The sequence below is a fragment of the Dipodomys ordii genome, unplaced genomic scaffold (genome assembly GCF_000151885.1).
Source record: "Dipodomys ordii isolate 6190 unplaced genomic scaffold, Dord_2.0 Scaffold45, whole genome shotgun sequence".
Lineage (NCBI taxonomy): Eukaryota > Metazoa > Chordata > Mammalia > Rodentia > Heteromyidae > Dipodomys > Dipodomys ordii.
In genome coordinates this window covers 3434379-3452452 of record NW_012267261.1, presented here as the reverse complement: position 1 = coordinate 3452452, position 18074 = coordinate 3434379, and the positions used below count along the sequence as shown (strand labels likewise).

Genomic DNA, 18074 nt, shown 5'->3' with positions numbered 1-18074 from the left:
AATCACAACCTTTAAATCTCAGCCCGAGAGGCTAGGATTACAGGCATGAGCCACCAATGTCCAGCTGGTAGACAAATCTTGAATCTTGCTAATTTTGTAGGTAGTGCAAGAACTTTCTATTTGGAAGCAAAGAATATATAAATTTTCCTTTTGTGAAGATGATCTTAATCTTCCATCACATTAACTATTAGCTGAATATGCCTATCAAAGGAGAGCCCCTGATTATTCATCACACTAAGGTATACACCTTTCTTTGAATAAATATCATGGTAAATGTTCAATTATTCACCCCATTTGCCAGTTTTCCAAATAATGTATTGATTCCTATCTGCTATACAAAATCTGTAGTGTTTTTTTTTTTTTTTTGTCGGTCATGGGGCTTGAACTCTGGGCTTGGGCACTGTCCCTCAGCTCTTAGCTCAAGGTGAGCACTCTACCACTTGAGCCACAGCACCACTTCCTGTTTTCTAGTGGTTTATTGGAGATAAAGATAAGAGTCTCTTGGACTTTCCTGCCCGTGGTGGCTTTGAACTGTGATCCTCAGATCTCAGCCTCCTGAGTAGTTAGGATTATAGTGAGCCACTGTTTTTATTTTGCTCCCCAAACAAATAATACCTTTCCAAGTCCCCTTGTGCAATAAAGAAAACACAAGACACAGACCACTGCCTTAACAAATGGATGACTTTATTAAGAGAGAAGGACAAGGTAGGTAATCACCCCAGTCACGCCATCCAGGAGAACAAGGGACATAGACTTACGTATACAATACTTTGGTTTAAAAATTATCCTTATCATGTTCAACCTGATATTTGAAGAAGCAAATGTGGAACATAAAACCATGGAAACACAAGCTTGCATAGATGAATTAACATAGACAAGGAAGGCTGGAGCCTGGGAGAGTGCCTTCATGATGTTGACCACCTCAGCCTCCCAACGCAGAAAAAGTAACCAGCACCATGTTCCTCATCTTCCTTGATGAGTTATGAGCAAGAATCTGTGCTGCAGGAAGGTGACGTGAAACAGACTGATCCACCAGTTTAATTCAGATGGGTACGTGCCTGCCCACCAGTACCCACCCGTCACCTTTAAGGCATCCACATCGCTTCCCTCACAGTATCTGTCACTGAATCTCTAGATAGGCATTGGTTTAGGGTGGTGTGCTTTCCAGCCTCAGACAAGCAACTGAATCCCATCAAGGTTCTGTTTGGCTCCATGAAATAGCTACTTCAGAGCTGCTTCCTCCCTTTGGGGCCTGGTTATATACTGATGAGTACTTGAGATAACATTGCTTTTGTTGTATGAACATAATCCAGATTCTGAATATTAAAAGGGTGCTTACCAAAGAACTGGAAGTGTCTGGGCACTGCTTAGTTCTCTCTCAAGGGATTATTTTTCCAAATTATATGACAAATGGCAGCATTACCTGGAATGGAATTTCCTGAGCAACTTGATTTGTGAGCAAATTCAACATTTTAATTCAGCACCTTTTCAAAATATATTTTGCTGGGCTAGATTCTTCTTAGGGGAAACCCTACATTACAGAGAATTCTCCTGTTATTCCCCGCTATACTTTCTTTTTATTTACAACAGCTCATGTGAAGAATATTGGTTTGCCCAGAAGAGGCAAGAGGAAAATTGGCCTTTCAGTTTACAAGGTCTAAAGTTACAGTCTATGGGGATTTCAGAGACTAATCAAAAGTATAAAAATTCTGACACCTAAAACTATCTCACAAAACTTAACAGGAAGCATTTTAGTGGCTATGGTCCAAAATTCAGTGTGTCATATCACATTCTCTCATCTGTCTTCTCTTTAGTGTCCTAAATCTTTACTCTCCTGAAGGAAATATCACTTGACCCCTGCCTTGGATCCTACCCTCTTGCTATCTTAATTAACCACAGAAACGAATAATGGGGCACTGAATTACAAAACAGGTCTGCCCTGACTGGAAATAAAAGTCATCACAGTGCTGGCCCCCCTGTCATGAAGTTCATCAAAAAGAGAAAAAACAAATTAATTCCAACTTTGTGAAGACACTTAAAAAGAATACTACTTAATCTACGAAGAACATGTTAGTAAGCAGGCAGTGTTTATATATCTATATCTATATATAGATATAGATATGCATATGGGAAACAGAGTGGCTTTCAGGGCTGGACATTTCCCAAAGATGAACACAATCACTTACTAGAACCTTTAAAAACCATCTTGGTATCTCATTTACAAACGTTTTCCTGGGTAATTTTCTCCTAAAAAGTAGAAAAACATAACAGTCTGTAGCACATCAGAAATCTTCCATTTCAAATGAATGCACACTGTTTGATTCTCTTTTTTGGGTTAATGGTTAATAATCATTTCAATACACAAAAGGCATTATGGAAATGTTTACAGTATGAATGTCTTCATTCACAAAAGAATCTTTAGAAACATCTACATAGTCCTTATTTAAAAAAGGGGAGAGTCAGAAAACTCAATTATTCAGAAAGTGATTGCCTGGTATGAAGGAAGGTTCTACCAGAATTTTCTTGCTCCTCCTCCTACCAGTCTTTCTGGTCATGTCTTTGCAATTCAGGGAGCTGAAATGATGTATTTGTCAGTGTCACATCAGCAGAAATATAGAGGGAGAAGAGGCCTTATGACAAGGAAGCTTGGGAATCATCTGTGGGTTTTGTCAATGACAGCTGACTGTCATTCACATACAGCAGTATATACTGTGCTCACACAAAGTCAAATTAATTTAAGGCAAACCTGCTCCTCACTAACATTGCTGGGATAAAGTGCAGAGCTTATCAGGAAAGTGGGTCTGTACTATTGACATTTTCCCAGTTAACTCTCATCGACTCAAGTTCCCCAAAAGTATCTTTCAGCATTCCTAATGACACCTGTTAAGTGCCAGGAACAGCAATAGCCTCTGCTCTTCCCTTTAGTAAGTAGTTTTACATATATCATTATGGACAAAGGAGATTGTTCCAGCAAGAATTAGCATGACCCTATCCCTGTTCAGCTTTACCAGGATCATCTGTAGTTTGCTCCTCTCTGCTCATAAACACAATCACAGATTAAGAAGGAACAAGATAAACAAATATAACTTCAAAACTCATGGGCACCAACAGATACGAGAAAAGGGGAGCATTTTCCAGACTTACTTCTGGATGAGCAGAACATAATGGACATAATACATACTCTTTTGCTAAAAAGATCGGGGGGGAGGGGGTGCTTGAGTCTTTTTTAAAGGCTGCAGGATATGGCACAGTATTTACAGTAAAATCTACTTGACCAGTGTTGCTTTTCAAAGTTAATAGTCGCTGCACCAATGCCATCGACCTAAAAGGGAACAAGCCTTTAATTCAGATTCTATTTTGTCCTTAGTAATTCCACTGATCGACTCAAGGTTCTCATCTTTTCTTATGCAGTCACCAGTCATCTTTCAAGAAAATTGAATAACAAACATCCTTGGTATTTTTCAGAGTTTTTTTTCCTTTCTTCTTTTTTTTGAAAGGCAGCATTCATTAAAAATCAAGGCCCTAAAAAAATGCTAACCACTTACGTGGTAAACAATGCACCATATTATAATAAATATTTGCAATTTGGCACGACAAATTTAGAGAAGATATGACACTATTAAAAATAACTATCGGCTAAAGCAAATATAAAAATACTATTACATTTTTATACTGACATGTTGTGTATATGAAAAAGATGAAAAGTGTCAGCAATGAATTTAGTTACCAGCTTGTTAGGTTTCCAGCCAGAACAAGGAAAGGCAGAGGTGGCTGGGTCCAGAATTTCCTAGAGTTCACGGAACAAGAGACTCATGGTCACCATTCTGAAAATAGTTTCCTTCTAGGAACACTTATCCATCTTTCTTTTTAACTTAGATGTTTCCCTGTGATCAAAATCACATGGCTCTTGTTACTGTTTTGATGTTGCAATTCACTAGTGTCCTGCAGGCCATTGTAAAGTCAAATTGAGAAAATTCAGTGCTATGCATATTCATTTTAGAGCATGTGGAGGAACCAACCAGTCTCTCAGGAAAATAATTACATCTAACAATAGCTTAAACTCAACCTCAAAATTTTACCAGAGATTTTGTTCTGTTTTTTCATGTTAGACATTTAAGCTGACTTTTATCTGATCTCTTGCCTAGGCAATGATTTACAAAAGGCCAGGTTCTGGAAGAGAGGGAATATAATGTCAAGTAGCTCTAAAAGCCAGGCCCCTTAACTTGGTGGTAGGGCTTGGCTTCCAGAGAGCAGAAACTTAGAAGCAGAAAGAACTTCTGCTATTGGTATTAGTATAATAAATAACTCATAATACATTGTGGTCCTAAAAATTAAGTTGCCTGTGTTCCAACAGGAGGAATAGGAATACAATAAATGTGTCCATACTGATGACAAAGTAATTGCAAAGTAAAAAGCAGGAAACATTGTGAAGATAGGCAGTTCATCAGAACACAACTGTTAGTTGTTTCTGCCATTCCAAAGATAATTATTACATTGGAATGAAACAGCATGAGAATATGCTGACAGTAGATTTCTAGTGAATTACTGATCCTCTTAAAAAAGTGTTTGCTTTACAAAAAATAAAGATAAAATATTTCAAAATCCTAATCTTTAAAAAAAAACTAACAAAAAGTAACAAGTTTTCAATACTGACAATGAATTGGCTGTCACAAGGGCACTGCTATATGTGGTCATTCACTAACAGCTGAACCCTAAGAACTCTGGTGTGGTAGGTGGCCTAATATCTTTATGACTGAAGAGTGCCCAGCTGACATTTCACAATAAATATGATTGAATAAAGTACATGAAGAGCCAAGAAAATGCTGAGTTTCAAAAGTAAAACTCATCACTATATGAAATAGAAAAATAAACATTTATAAAGTAAAAATATGGCAAAGAAATGTTGTCCATTTGCCTAATTATCAAATAAAAATACAAGTGTGTTTTCTGAGTTTAGTTACCATTTTAAAGCATGAATAAAAATCACAGGGCAGATAAAGAAAAATATAGCTATTACTTTAAGTCACCAAGTCTATGCTTGGGATATTAACATCTCTACCTGGATATGGACTTAAGACCAGCCTTCATTTTGTCTTCCCTTCTTTAAATGAAGACTTTCCTATATTCATTTCATTATAACTGGTTAAGTCTTGTTATTTTTCCCTTTCCTCCATTTTCTCAAACTGACCACACAAATTAAGGTTTCATTTCTTTCCAGATTATCATTTGCCTACAAAATAACTCTCAGGTGCCTTTTACCTAAGTCTCTACAATAAAAAAGAAACTTTATGAAACAAAAGCTCTTTCTCAAAATGAGAAATCCAAATCCACTCTGAGAATTTGTTTGAAATACCTTCCCTGAATTCTGCCCAATATTTATAGACGGTCTGGAAAATAAGGCAAATAGAAGGCAGTTCCCGGGACAGGAAAAATTAACAACTCAGTTCCCAGGACAGGAAAAATTAACAACTCTTTCTCTAGACACATATATTTCTTTCGTAAATAAATGCCATATTGATATGCAAAATAAATGACAGATTCATACAGTGAAAAAGAGCAGGAGGTCAAGCTGAAAGAATTATTAATGGTTTGATTGACATGTATGTTAACAGAGAAGTATAGGTAAATAAACATGTCTGTGAGTTTGCAATCATACCCACTAAATTGCTAAAAGAGAGGGCACCGCTTGTAAAAAAAAAAAATACACTGTGTAGGACCAAATACTCAGTAAAGAACTACTTCATAAAGTTCAACTTCATGACAAATTATTCTAATTATTAGGTGGGACATAAAACATTATTGAGAAGTTGTCAACACTGTTCTTTTTTTTTTTTTTGGTCTGTCGTGGTCTTGGGTGCTGTCCCTCGAGCTCTCTACCACTTGAGCCACAGCACCACTCAAACACTGTTCTTTTAAGCAAGAGGCAACCTTCAGTCAATAGCCAGAGAGACTCTACAGAATCTTCTCTGTTGAAATGATCTTCTAATTCCACTTCCCTTAGCTCTTTCTAAAAGTAAATGTTAAACAAAAGATATAAAGACTGTTTGTTTTTTTTTTTAATTTTCAGTTGATTTTGCAGATGTGTAAATTAATATTTCAGTGAAATAATTTTTGGCAATAATGTTCTTTGCTTGGTGTCTTCTGAAAGCCTTGCTATTGCAGATGCAACAGCACAGTACGTATTAAATATAGAATACAGACCAATTTTCCCAGTGGTGCTTATTAATATACAAAACCTCTACTAGTTCCATGTATTCAGAACAGTAATTTCAAATAACCCTAGTGTTTCTTTTTTAAATACTTCATAGTTATAATATTTTATTTTCCTGAGAATAAAAAGTAACAGCTCTGTCCTTCCAAACATCTAATGCACCAGGGGCTACCTCTTATATTCTTTAATTCTGTGGTGCAGCCAACTGTTACCTTTTACTTTAATTCTAACTGCTACATAAAGCCTAGTCCCTAGATGTCAATACTCCATGCTAAACAAATAACATGTTACAGAGCATTTGGAAACTATATCCCAGGAAATATACATGTAGCCTAATGGTGGCCAATATCCAAAAGCTACATTTTCTTATACTGCCCAAGTGATCAGAAATAGCAAAATCATTTGACAGGAATTGAAATTATTGATAGTAAAAAAAAAATAAACCCCAGGAATGCAAACACACAGGGGGATAAAAATTAATGTGGCATAAAATCTGTATCATCCAGATATGTGCTACAGTGAGTCCATTTTCAAGGCCGATTCCTAGGTTTTTACTGCTTGTAATGGAAACCTGGGTTGGAAACAGAAAAAGCAAAAACAATTAGGAAAAACATATCTCTAAAATCTCAGCAAATTTCCTCTACTTAAGCAAAGAAATTTATCTTCATATTTATGTATTTCAAGTGGTTCTTTTCTTTGTTTTTGATTGTAAAGTATCTAGATACAGAATCATTTTTTATTTTAATATTATCAGTGTATGTGTCCAAAAAACAAAGAGCAATAAACACAGCATTTGAAATGGAAAAATACCAACTATTTCCATTAAACTGGGGATGGTGAAATGCCACAAGCTGATGGGAATTATGACAAGTGAACTGGTTCTTTTTTTGTTTTTTATTTTTTTTTGTCGGTCATAGGGCTTAAACTCTGGGTTTGGGCGCTGTCCCTGTGCTCTTCAGTTCAAGGTGAGCACTCTACCACTTGAGCCACAGCACCACTTCTGGTTTTCTAGTGGTTTATTGGAGATAAGAGTCTCTTGGACTTTCCTGCCCAGGCTGGCTCTGAACCGTGATCCTCAGATCTCAGCCTCCTGAGTAGATAGGATTACAGGTATGAGCCACTGGCACCTGGCTAGTGAACTGTTTTGATAAATGTGTTCATAATGTTCAACTAGCTCCATCTTTTTCAAAGTGTCTTTTAGTTTCAATATTAGGTGGCTATCAATGGGGGAAGGAAATCTTTAAAAAAATGTAAATATCTGATATTCCTTTCTCAAAGATTCTGATAATCAGTAAGAAATGTAATTTCATTGGTGCAACAGTAACTTTAAGGACAGCAGACATGGTAATTTAAAGGAATTTGCAAAACTGCCATTAGGTTTGGAAAAATACAATGAAAGTACCATTTGATAAATCTTTAAAAATTGTATCATAACAGATCTGTTAACAAGACCTAATGTTTGTAAAGTCTACTGCAAACTTTAAAGTTCTCATCTTATGTAATCTTAACAACTCTGGATTAAATATTTACATTGCCTCTACTTTGCAAATGAGGATGTTAATAGAAGAAGGTATCTCCTTATTTGAGTTACAACGTTCATAAAAATACATATATGTATGTATATCTGTGAGAACTATTCCGTCCATTTTTAAAGGGGCAATCCAATTTAGATATTCATGTTATTTCTTTACTTCATTCTTCTCTGCATGAACAGTTTATGTGGTGTGTAAATGCACATATGTGAACTCTAATCTGCAGACAAAGGCAGAGGGAAATTAGGAGTCAGTACAGACTGATAATATTTTGTCCACAATACTAGGAACACAACTATTTTTCATATTTCAGAATTTTCAGATATTTGGAATATTTGCATAGACTAATAGCTAAGCATCCCCAACCCAAGAATCTGACATGTGAAATCCTACATAACACTAGCATTCAAAACATCTCAGAATTCAAATTTCCCTATTAAAATGCTCAAGCTGTAGAAAAAAAAGCAGCCCAACAGATGTGAGAGTTATAATTACTTTATAAGGCTAAAAAAACTATAATCTTTCTCCATTGGAAAATGCAAACACATAGAAAATCTTGCATTCACTTTAAGGTACTTTGCATTTTACTTTTTGTTCTTTGTGTTTTAACAAATAAGGAACAATACAGTGATATAGAAAAAGACAATGTAATTTTTTACTCCAGTAATGAGAAGACAGTACTTGACTTTTTACAACATGAAACTTACAAAAGATGTGAACTGTAAAAAAAGAAAGAAAAAAGAAAAAAAAAGATTTGATCACACACACTCTTCTTACCTTTATGAGAGGACTCTGATTTTGAGAAGTGACGAGTAGAATTGTGCTGGTTTGTAAAGTGAGTATAATCTGGACCCTCAGCTTCTGTCACAGTAGCTGGGGGTGGCCTGAAGAAAAGACAAATTTAAAGAGTCATCTAGGCAGTAGAAACTACAACCACACCTGTCTTTGGGTTACAATATATTTTCTGCAGAAATCAAAAGCCAAAATGCTCTAGAAAAATCTGTTTAGTTCCTAGATAGTTGCATGAACTTAAATCAATTATTTTACCCTATTCTTCCTGTGTTTTGATTAACATAATTCAAGCAAAACAAGTATTTTCTCAGCACCTAGTATGTCTGTAGCCCTGTGCAAGATAGAAAGGCAAATGCAGTATGACTTCTCCATTTTAAAAAACATTTACTTTGTTCTGCCAGGTTTTACCAAGAAAAAGAAACAGGAAGAAACAAAAGAACAGAAGAAAAGAAATTTACAAAATTAAGGAAGGAAAAAACAATGGAGTCAGGAAAGTGAGTGGCCAGCTAAGCGAGATAAGGTACTTTGAAAAACAAAAATTCACAGTCCAATTTCCTTTGTCCACCAGGTGGCAAAATAGGTCTGAAAATAAATTCAACTTGCTATAGTACATACATTGGTAACTTTTTATATCAAAAAGAAAACGCTAAAATTGAATTCAAATTTTTCATTAAACATTATTATTTTGGTGCTTAATATCGATTTTTTTCAAATATTTCATATTGATAAAGATTTCAAATCAAAACCTCTCATTGTGCTAGGTACTGGTGGCTCAGGCCTATAATTATAATCATAGCTACTTGAAAGGCTGAAATCCGAGGATCATGTTCAGAATCCAGCCCAGACAGGAAAGTCCAGGAGACTCATCTCCAATTAAACAACAAAAAGCTAGAAGTGGAACTGTGGCTCAAGTGGTATAGTACCTTAAACAAAAAGCTAAGGGACAGCACTCAGGCCCTGAATTCAAGGAACCAGCACAAATAAACAAACACCCTCTCATTCCTTTTATTTTCCCAAAAATATATTCAAGTTTTATACTAAAACATAGAACCAGGTTAATATTGTTTTGAAAGTATAAAATATAAGTATCCTGAGGTTTATAAAGTTAAAGTCAGTTTGGTTTTTTTTTGTTTTTTTTTTTTTTGGTCCGGTCGTGGGCCTGCACTCGGCCTGGGCACTGTCCCCCAGCTCTTCAGCTCAAGGCTAGCACTCTACCACTTGAGCCACAGAACCACTTCCGGCTTTTTTTTTCTGCTTATGTGGTGCTGAGGAATCGAACCCAGGGTCTCAGGCATGCAAGGCAAGCGCTCTACCACTGAGCCACCTTCCCAGCCCTTAAAGTCAGTTTGGTACCATGGTCTCGGCAATATAAAAATCAGGCAAGAGCATTCAAATTTTTCATCCTATCGCAAGCACTGGGAAGATAGGATATAAACCTGGGTGGATAGTGAAGAATGCCTGGCTGTAAATTCTACATAGATTAACTCAATTAATTTTTAGTGCAAGATCCAAGTCTCCATGGTAGTTAGGAGGTACATATTTCAGAGGTCAAAAACATAAAAAATATATACATTTAAAAGGATAAAGTGATGCCTTGATACACATGTGTTGTGTATCACCTAAATACATTTATCTCCTCAAACATCTATCATTTCTCAGTGGTGAAAGCTTCCACACTTGACTGCCACTTTTCAAACCGTAGAGCTCACAGCTGCTACCTTGCAACTCTCCTGTGCAACAGCATACCAGACCTTTTTGTTCCCATGTAACTGCAACTTAATTCCTTTCTCTGTTCAGTATTAGCCTATTCTCCCCAGCCACCTTTCTGAATTTCATGTTTTCTCCTCATATTCCAACCATAAATTCTTTTGAAAAGACACTATGAGCAAAAAGGAACAAAAGAGGCTCCTTCCCTGGTCTTGAATGCTGACAACAGAAGTGTAAAAACAACAGTTACTCTTAACTACAACCCAAGACTTCCTAAGAGAAGTCAGGAGGTATACACACCTCAGGTATGTATGAGAATGCAAAAAGGACACAGACTCAAACAGGAATGAGTTTGGGCATGTTTAAACTGGGCATATTTAAATGACATGCACCAACACTGTAACCATAAAGAGATCCAGTAACAATTTAAAATCTGAGATTTTATTTAGGAAGATGGTTAATCTCCTGTCTTTCTAGCGCTGGTTATAAATACATAAATGCTGAAGTGCAGAGATAAGAATTGGTCCTCAAGAAAAAAAGCCACAATGTTCTGGATACATCTCAGTTTCTACAAAATACTACTATCTGACTTATGAATGTGATCCAATAAAGTTTAAGAATAATACTGTAAGACTCGATACAATACCACCTCAAAATTAGATTTTTTTTTATCTCTTCTCTAAAGAAGTCTTCTCAAGCAACTGATCTCTCCTAACTTACCTAGAACATCACTTCTTCACCCTGCTTTTCAATGAAAGTGTCATCTTACCTTGCTGACCTGTCATTCTTAGAACGATGAGATTCATCACTCTCCTTCGACTTTGGGTGTGTTGATTTAGCTGATTTTGACTAGAGACAGAAAAACAACAACACACACATACACACAAATAAGGTTTAAGAAACACACCTATCACATCAAGCTTTTCTTCAGTAATTTTAACTTACTTTTATTTAAGCAATAAGGCACTTTTATAATACAGCCATTCAAGTTAAAAAAGGCTCTCAGCAGATAGCCAGACATACAAACATGCCACCCCACAAGGCCACAGATTATTAAGAGTTGTGGGGGGAGGGAAAGTGGAAGAAAAATGAGGGAGGTAACAATATTTGACAAGAAATGTACTCATTACCATCTGTACATCACTTTGACAATAAAATTAAGTTTAAAATAAAGGCTGCATAACAACACATAAGAACTGGAAGATTAGGTTTGGGATTTCAAGTTTTCTTTTGTACATCTGACTTAGGAATGATGATTTTTCAACCAGACAACAAAGGCATATGTAAATCAACACTCCACTAAAGGAATAGTACCAGTAACAATCATATGATCTGTTAATCACAGGTGTCATAATGTTCCTAGCAATGTGTTTATCCCCCTATGACTTTTCTGATTTATTAACCATAAAATACTTGTTCTTTTCTAGTTAACAAAGAAGCTGAGTAACTGTGGCAAAATGCATCTGACAAAAGACCTTGAATATTTAAAGAGTAACTTAGAGCTAAGTAAACCTAAGTAATGTGGAAATCATACTTTAAGACTGAGACTTGGTAACTGAGCAAGAGGAAACAGTATGGCAATAATTTCAACATGTCTTCTTTTGCCTTGCAACCATTACTGAGACTGTGAGGTAGGACCAAGGACCCAAGGGAGGACTCAGAGAGAAGAATGCTACACATCAACTGGATCATGAATGCATAACCTAGGCTGCAGTGTGACAGTCGCATTGTAAATGCCCTTCTAAAACAGGTTTTACTGCATGAATTATCTTCCCCTTCATCTGTTCTTGTATTCAACTTGATCTTATATGTGTTCGCTGTTTATAATTTGACTTAGTGGGTAAGAGCCCTCTGTATTTCCACATTGGTCCAGAATGATATGCTGCATGTACAAAGTCACTGAAAGCAGTTTGCTAAGTTAAACTTGAAATTGCTACATACAGCAACAAAATTATTTCAGAATGAACTGTAGTCACTGTCCATTTTGTTACCTGATTAATGAGAGAAAAGACAATAATCAAGACACACGCTAAACAATTCTGATATTGTGATATAAAGTAATGACTGTGATGATAGCATTCTGTCTTCCATAAATGAAATTATGACAAAGCAAAAAAGGACCAGCTAAGGGAAGAGATGCAGAAAAATGCAACACAAAGACCAAGTAGCCAGAGAAACAGTATGTCTCTACGATGCTGAAAACATGTGAAATGCTGCCTTTTCTCATGACCTGAGTACATGAAAAATAAGGTAATTCAAGACCAGAGGCATCTGCATCTCAGCTGTCAACATGCACAGAATGAATTTTCCTAGTACGAGTTGCAACTTTTACATTGCTGTCTTCAGGAAATTTTCACAATTAAACATTAGATTCATATGCAATAAAGATCATTATGCATTCCCTAAATACATTTGGAAAACTTACCCTAGTAACACATTACCCTCGTTAATACATTTTTACTATTATTTTTAATTAAAACAAAATAAAACAAAACACACACCAAAAAAATTCTACCTTTGATTCGGGGTCATGCTTTCTTTTGTCCAAAGAGGACCTCTCCCGGTCTTTGGCTTTTTTATAAGCTTTCTTTTCTTCAGCCATGAGAAGGCGAGCAATTTCCTAAACAGAATCCAGTCAATACCATTACCTACAGTTAGCATGGAAATTACTGGGACATTTACAAAGGAATATCCTATGAAGCTCTCTGACATGAACTCACCTCATCCTGGGCGACTTGAGCAGCTCTCATATCCACGTGGGTAGCCTGCAAAGCGGATACATGAAAGTGATTGAATTGGAATTCATGCTTTATATATTTTTATGTTTTTTTATTGTAAAAATAATGCACAGAGGGCTTACAGTTCCATGAGTAAGGTCATAAGTTGTAAAGTTCATTTTCAACATAGTGTCTTGTACATCTCTCATTGTTACAATGGGTCAATTTGTATCCTTGTTTCAGCACTTATGCTTTATATATTTTTTTAAATCTTATATAAAATAAACTGTCATAATTTCACCTGGTGGTGCCAGTGGCTCACACCTGTAATCCTAGCTATGCAGGGAAGCTAAGATCTGAGGATTGCAGTTCCAAGTCAGCCCAGGCAGGAAGGTCTGTGAGAATCTTATCCCCAATTAACTACTAAAAAGCTGGAAGTCAAGCTGGAGTTCAAGTAATAGAGCGCCAGCCTTGAGCAAAAAAGCTCAGAAACAGTGTTGAGGCTCTGAGTTCAAGCCGCAGTACTTGCAGACACAAAAATTAATTAGAAAAAGAACTGACATAAAAAGTTAGCTGTGTTTAGCACTGCTGAAGTTGCTAATACTCTGCATACGTTCACTGGCCAGAGCAGAGCCATATTTGATCAAATTCTACAACAGATTCTTAAGAAAATTTCCAGAACTTAATAATGCAGAACTAGGTACATAGCTGTGTTGCTAATTCTGCCTCAGCAAGTAAAACTGGAAGTAACTGAAGTAACAGTCCCCCTCTCCACCAGGATACATCCCATACCTTCAGGAGTATCTAACACTGCAGATAGTCTACTACGTTTTGTATACTCACATACACAGAGCTAGGAGAGAGCTTAGTTGACAAATTAGGTCCCGAAAGATGAACAATATTAAAAGAACACATATAGCACTATGTTGTTATAAAAGTTGGTAGTTGTTTTTTCTGGGCTTTCCACTGTACTTTTTGGACTACAGTTGGCCCTGGTCATTGCAACCACAGATTTAGTTATAGATAAGGAACCAACAATACACAACACCCACTGTCTATAGTTCTGAACTGATAGAGATTGAGCCATTACATAATCCTTGTATAACATTCACAATGTAACTGAACTGTTAGTCGAGACACACAAAAAACAAACAAACAACAACAAACCCTACTGATTCATCTGAACTTTTCCCCTGAAATGTGCTTACCAAAAGTTCTTCTTCTTGCAGTTTTCTGGCAATCTCAGCATCATACCATTCCTGATCCCTGTGGGTCCCTCGAGATGGAGTTGAGATAGCTTCTTTCATCACTCTTGGCTTCATTCCTAAAAGAAACTCCATACCATGAGGCAACCGTAAACTGATACAAAAGTTTCCCTTTATTATCTATAACTGACCATACAGCCTCCACACCAGAATTCAGTGTGGAGTACATCTCAAATATACTTTTCCAGAAGCATGAGATTGTTGATAACCAAACTGTCCTGATAAAAAAATCCCTCTCACATAGCTTCTTCAACAGCAGAAACATGCACGAAATCTCCTTCACAAAACAGGACATGGAAGTTTAAAAGTCATTTAAAAAAAGTTTAAAGAAAAAGAAAACGAAACAGCATCTTTTGCAAGGCTATTCATCAAGACAGGAGGGAATGAGAAGCCTCTTTCTAGTTCCCACAGTTAATTGTCTCACTGAAGAGGAGACAGGAAGACATCTGCAAGTTACCTGAAAGTATCTAGTAGCCCAAAAGTAGCTTCTGATTTGATAAACACAATGGCTCTAGATCCTTCACATAGTATTCACCATCTAATGTCATTACTAACTTTTAGGGAAGACATAATATACAAGAAATATGCACTGACAAGAATTCTATTTCTCTTGGGAAAAAGGAGTATGAGGGGACTAAGAAGTCCTGTAATTCTGGCTTTTTACTTTGAAATATTATAGATATCATTTTTTTCTTTAGAGGCTACTAATTACAGCAAATGTTAATGCTTGTTTCCATTTTGTAGGTATTTCCCATATACCCTATTATAAATTATAATTACTACACAGCATAAATGTATTGTGCTCAGAAATTCCAAATATATTAAATGTAATGAACAGTATCAGCTATCTGGAACATTCAGTAAATGGACACAGAAAGGAGAAAATGTACTCATGACTACCGTATCTCCTTATGTCAGTAGTGCCAACTGCCACTGACATACAAACATATTAAAATTCCTCAGGAGTGCTTTAGAAATAAAAAGGTATCTGTCCAAACCCCCAGACATTCTAATTTGAGTAGCCTGGATGAGCTCTGGCCTTGTGTAAGTTTGTTTCAAGACTTTCTAGTTGATTCTTAGTTGTAGTAGGAGTAGTTGAAACTACTATTAACTAAGTAATAGTTGAAATCACCTCCATCAAAGTACATTAAAATGATTATCAAAAAGTCTCATGATACTCAATTCACTCGTTAATACACACACATGCACACACGTGCACATGTGTACACACACACACACAAAGTCCATCTTTGTGAAGGTTCAATTAAGCATGGTGGTAAATTTAAAAACCCAGACTTACATGCATTTACGGTTACTGGTTTTTTTTTTTTAAAAGTGAATATAAACCTGAGTTTCTTCGCTTCAGGCTTATTAAGAACCTGATTATACAGATCACTTCAAATCATTTCTACAGCTACTAGTTCTTATGCTATGCTATGCTATACTGGGTTTACCCTATATTTCTGACTGGTTTGGAAAAGAAAAAAAAATAGTAAATGCTCCCAAGAACAAACTATATATAAACAGGATTTACACCTCTGGCGTCCCTTAAATCTATCTAGAAAGGCAGATTATTGGGAAAGTATATAAAACTACATGAGGAAATTAGCACTGGGAGAGACCAGTGGACAAATATGCTGTTGTATCAACCTTTAATCTACAGAACAAGGCTGTTCATTAGTATGTAATGTCCTTCTTTATCTCCTCACTAATTTTAATTTGAAGTCTATTTTATCTGATACTAGGATTGCTACTCCAGCCTGTTTGTGGGGGCCGTTTGCTTGGTAGATTTTATTCCAGCCTTTCACTTTCGGAATATGTTTTTGTAGGAAAGGTACATCTCTTGAGGACAGTAGACAAATGGATCCTGTTTTTTGATCCAACTAGAGATTCTATGCCATTTGATTGGAGAGTTAAGTCCATTAATGTTGAGTTAGGATTGCGAGGCGTTTGGTAGCTCCTGTCACATTATCTACCTTCATAGGGTATCACTGAGGTTCTGCCTATTTATCTGATTCTTTGTTTGGGGGCTGTTTCTCTGCCCTCATCATTTCTAGTTGGCTATGTGTAGACTATCTTTAAGTATCTTTTGTAGTGCTGGTTTAGGAGTAGATCAAGAAAATGTGGCACACACACACACACATACAATGGAATTCTATGCTTCCATCAGAAAGAATGACACTACCCCATTTGTTAGGAAATGAAAGACTTGGAAAAAATCATATTAAGTGAAGCCAGTCCCAAAGAAATTTAAGTCTCATGGTTTTCCTTATTTGCAATAATTAGTATGCATATACGATAATTATCAGATGAGCTGAAAAGCTCAAAAGCTATGTACATATGTCCACATAAGATGATGCTAAATGAAATGAACCCCAAGATATAGACACAATAAGTCTTTATTGTTATTGTTTTAGATAAACTATGTGATTTCTTTTTTATTTCCTTTGTATGTTCTTCCCCCTATGGCCTTATCCCCTGTTGTCGCTGTACTTGATTTTGGTACCCTGCATCTTATACATACATTTGTCTAATCTGGGGGGCGGGAAGGGGAATAACAAAACGCTGAAACAAGGACACAAGATGACCCATTGCAACAATGATACCCACAAGACAGTATACTGGAAATGAACTTTACAAATTTAGGCAAGGGGTGGGGGTGGGGGGTGGGAGGGGGTTGAGGAGGGAAAGGATAGTGGGACAACAACAGGGAAGGGGTAACAATGATAGACAAGTAATGCACTCATTGTCTTACTCATGTAACTGTAACCCTTCTGTGCAGCATCTTTATAATAAAATAAAAATTTTTTAAAAGGCAGTTCAATGCACAATCCACAGCCTCATTCATAATATAATATGCCAAACTTCTCCCATTTTGCTATCTATAGCTAATAAAATGGTAAAGGAGGAAGTGATTGGATTTTAAGACATTAACCTTTTTTCACTAGGGATGAAGATGTGTTTCAAATGGTAAGAATGCCTACCTAACAGACGCAGAGCCCTGAGTTCAAAAGACAGTACTCTAACAAGTCAGAATTAACCAAGAAAATATTCTGCTTTAAAATCTATGAGAGGGGGGCTGGGAAGGTGGCTCAGTGATAGAGCGCTTGCCTTGCATGCATGAGGCCCTGGTCAATTCCTCAGCACCCCATAAGCAAAAAGAAAAAACCCGGAAGTGGCGCTGTGCCTCAAGTGGTAGAGTTCTAGCCTTGAGCTGAAGAGCTGAGGGACAGCGCCCAGGCCCAGAGTTCAGGCCCCACGACTGGACCAAAAAAAAAAAAATCTATGGGAGGAAAAGAAGGGGTAACATTGACCAAAAAAAAAAAAAGGAGTCTTTACCTCACCCATGTAACTATAACCCCTCTGTAATCACACCTTTATAACTATAAAAAAGGTAAAATCTACCAAAGACTTGCTTTAATTCTACCAAATATACAATGAATGAATGTTTTTGATTGTTTTGACAAACTGACAAGATTATAACCACTAGCAGTTAAAAAAAAATGACAATTTGGTAAAAGTCAAAATACTCAGGAGGGAAGTAATTCAGATCCTTGCTGTATCATTGGAATTGGTAATTCTCATTAAATAGAAAGATCTCAGAGCACTGAATTCTTGAACTTACACGAGTTCTTACTCTTCATAGTTCTTGCTGTTCTTCAGGTGATTAATAGTTCTATAAACCCACATAAGGAACCACAGTAGCACGGTGAGAAGCAGTCATTAAAACAGAGATATTTTTAAAAATGGTTTTAAGACATGGTGAATTGTAGGTTATTAACTTGAATGGCTGCCTGGTGTGTGTGTGTGTGTGTGTGTGTGTGTGTGTGTGTGTGTGTGTGTGTGTGTG

At 36.4% G+C, this 18074-nt stretch overlaps 1 protein-coding gene across 1 annotated transcript in view; it reads right to left on the bottom strand.

Moving 5' to 3' along the window:
• Positions 1–5468: 5468 nt before the first annotated feature.
• Ccdc50 (coiled-coil domain containing 50) overlaps positions 5469–18074 on the bottom strand; it is a 36623-nt gene continuing 24017 nt past the window's right edge. The window contains exons 7-12 of the mRNA XM_013019302.1: positions 14168–14283; positions 12963–13007; positions 12758–12862; positions 11012–11091; positions 8521–8627; positions 5469–6782 (exon numbers count right to left, since the gene is read on the bottom strand). Of these exons, the coding sequence (XP_012874756.1) occupies positions 6763–6782; positions 8521–8627; positions 11012–11091; positions 12758–12862; positions 12963–13007; positions 14168–14283 (473 nt within the window). The 3' untranslated portion in view covers positions 5469–6762. The remainder of the gene's footprint in view (positions 6783–8520; positions 8628–11011; positions 11092–12757; positions 12863–12962; positions 13008–14167; positions 14284–18074) is intronic.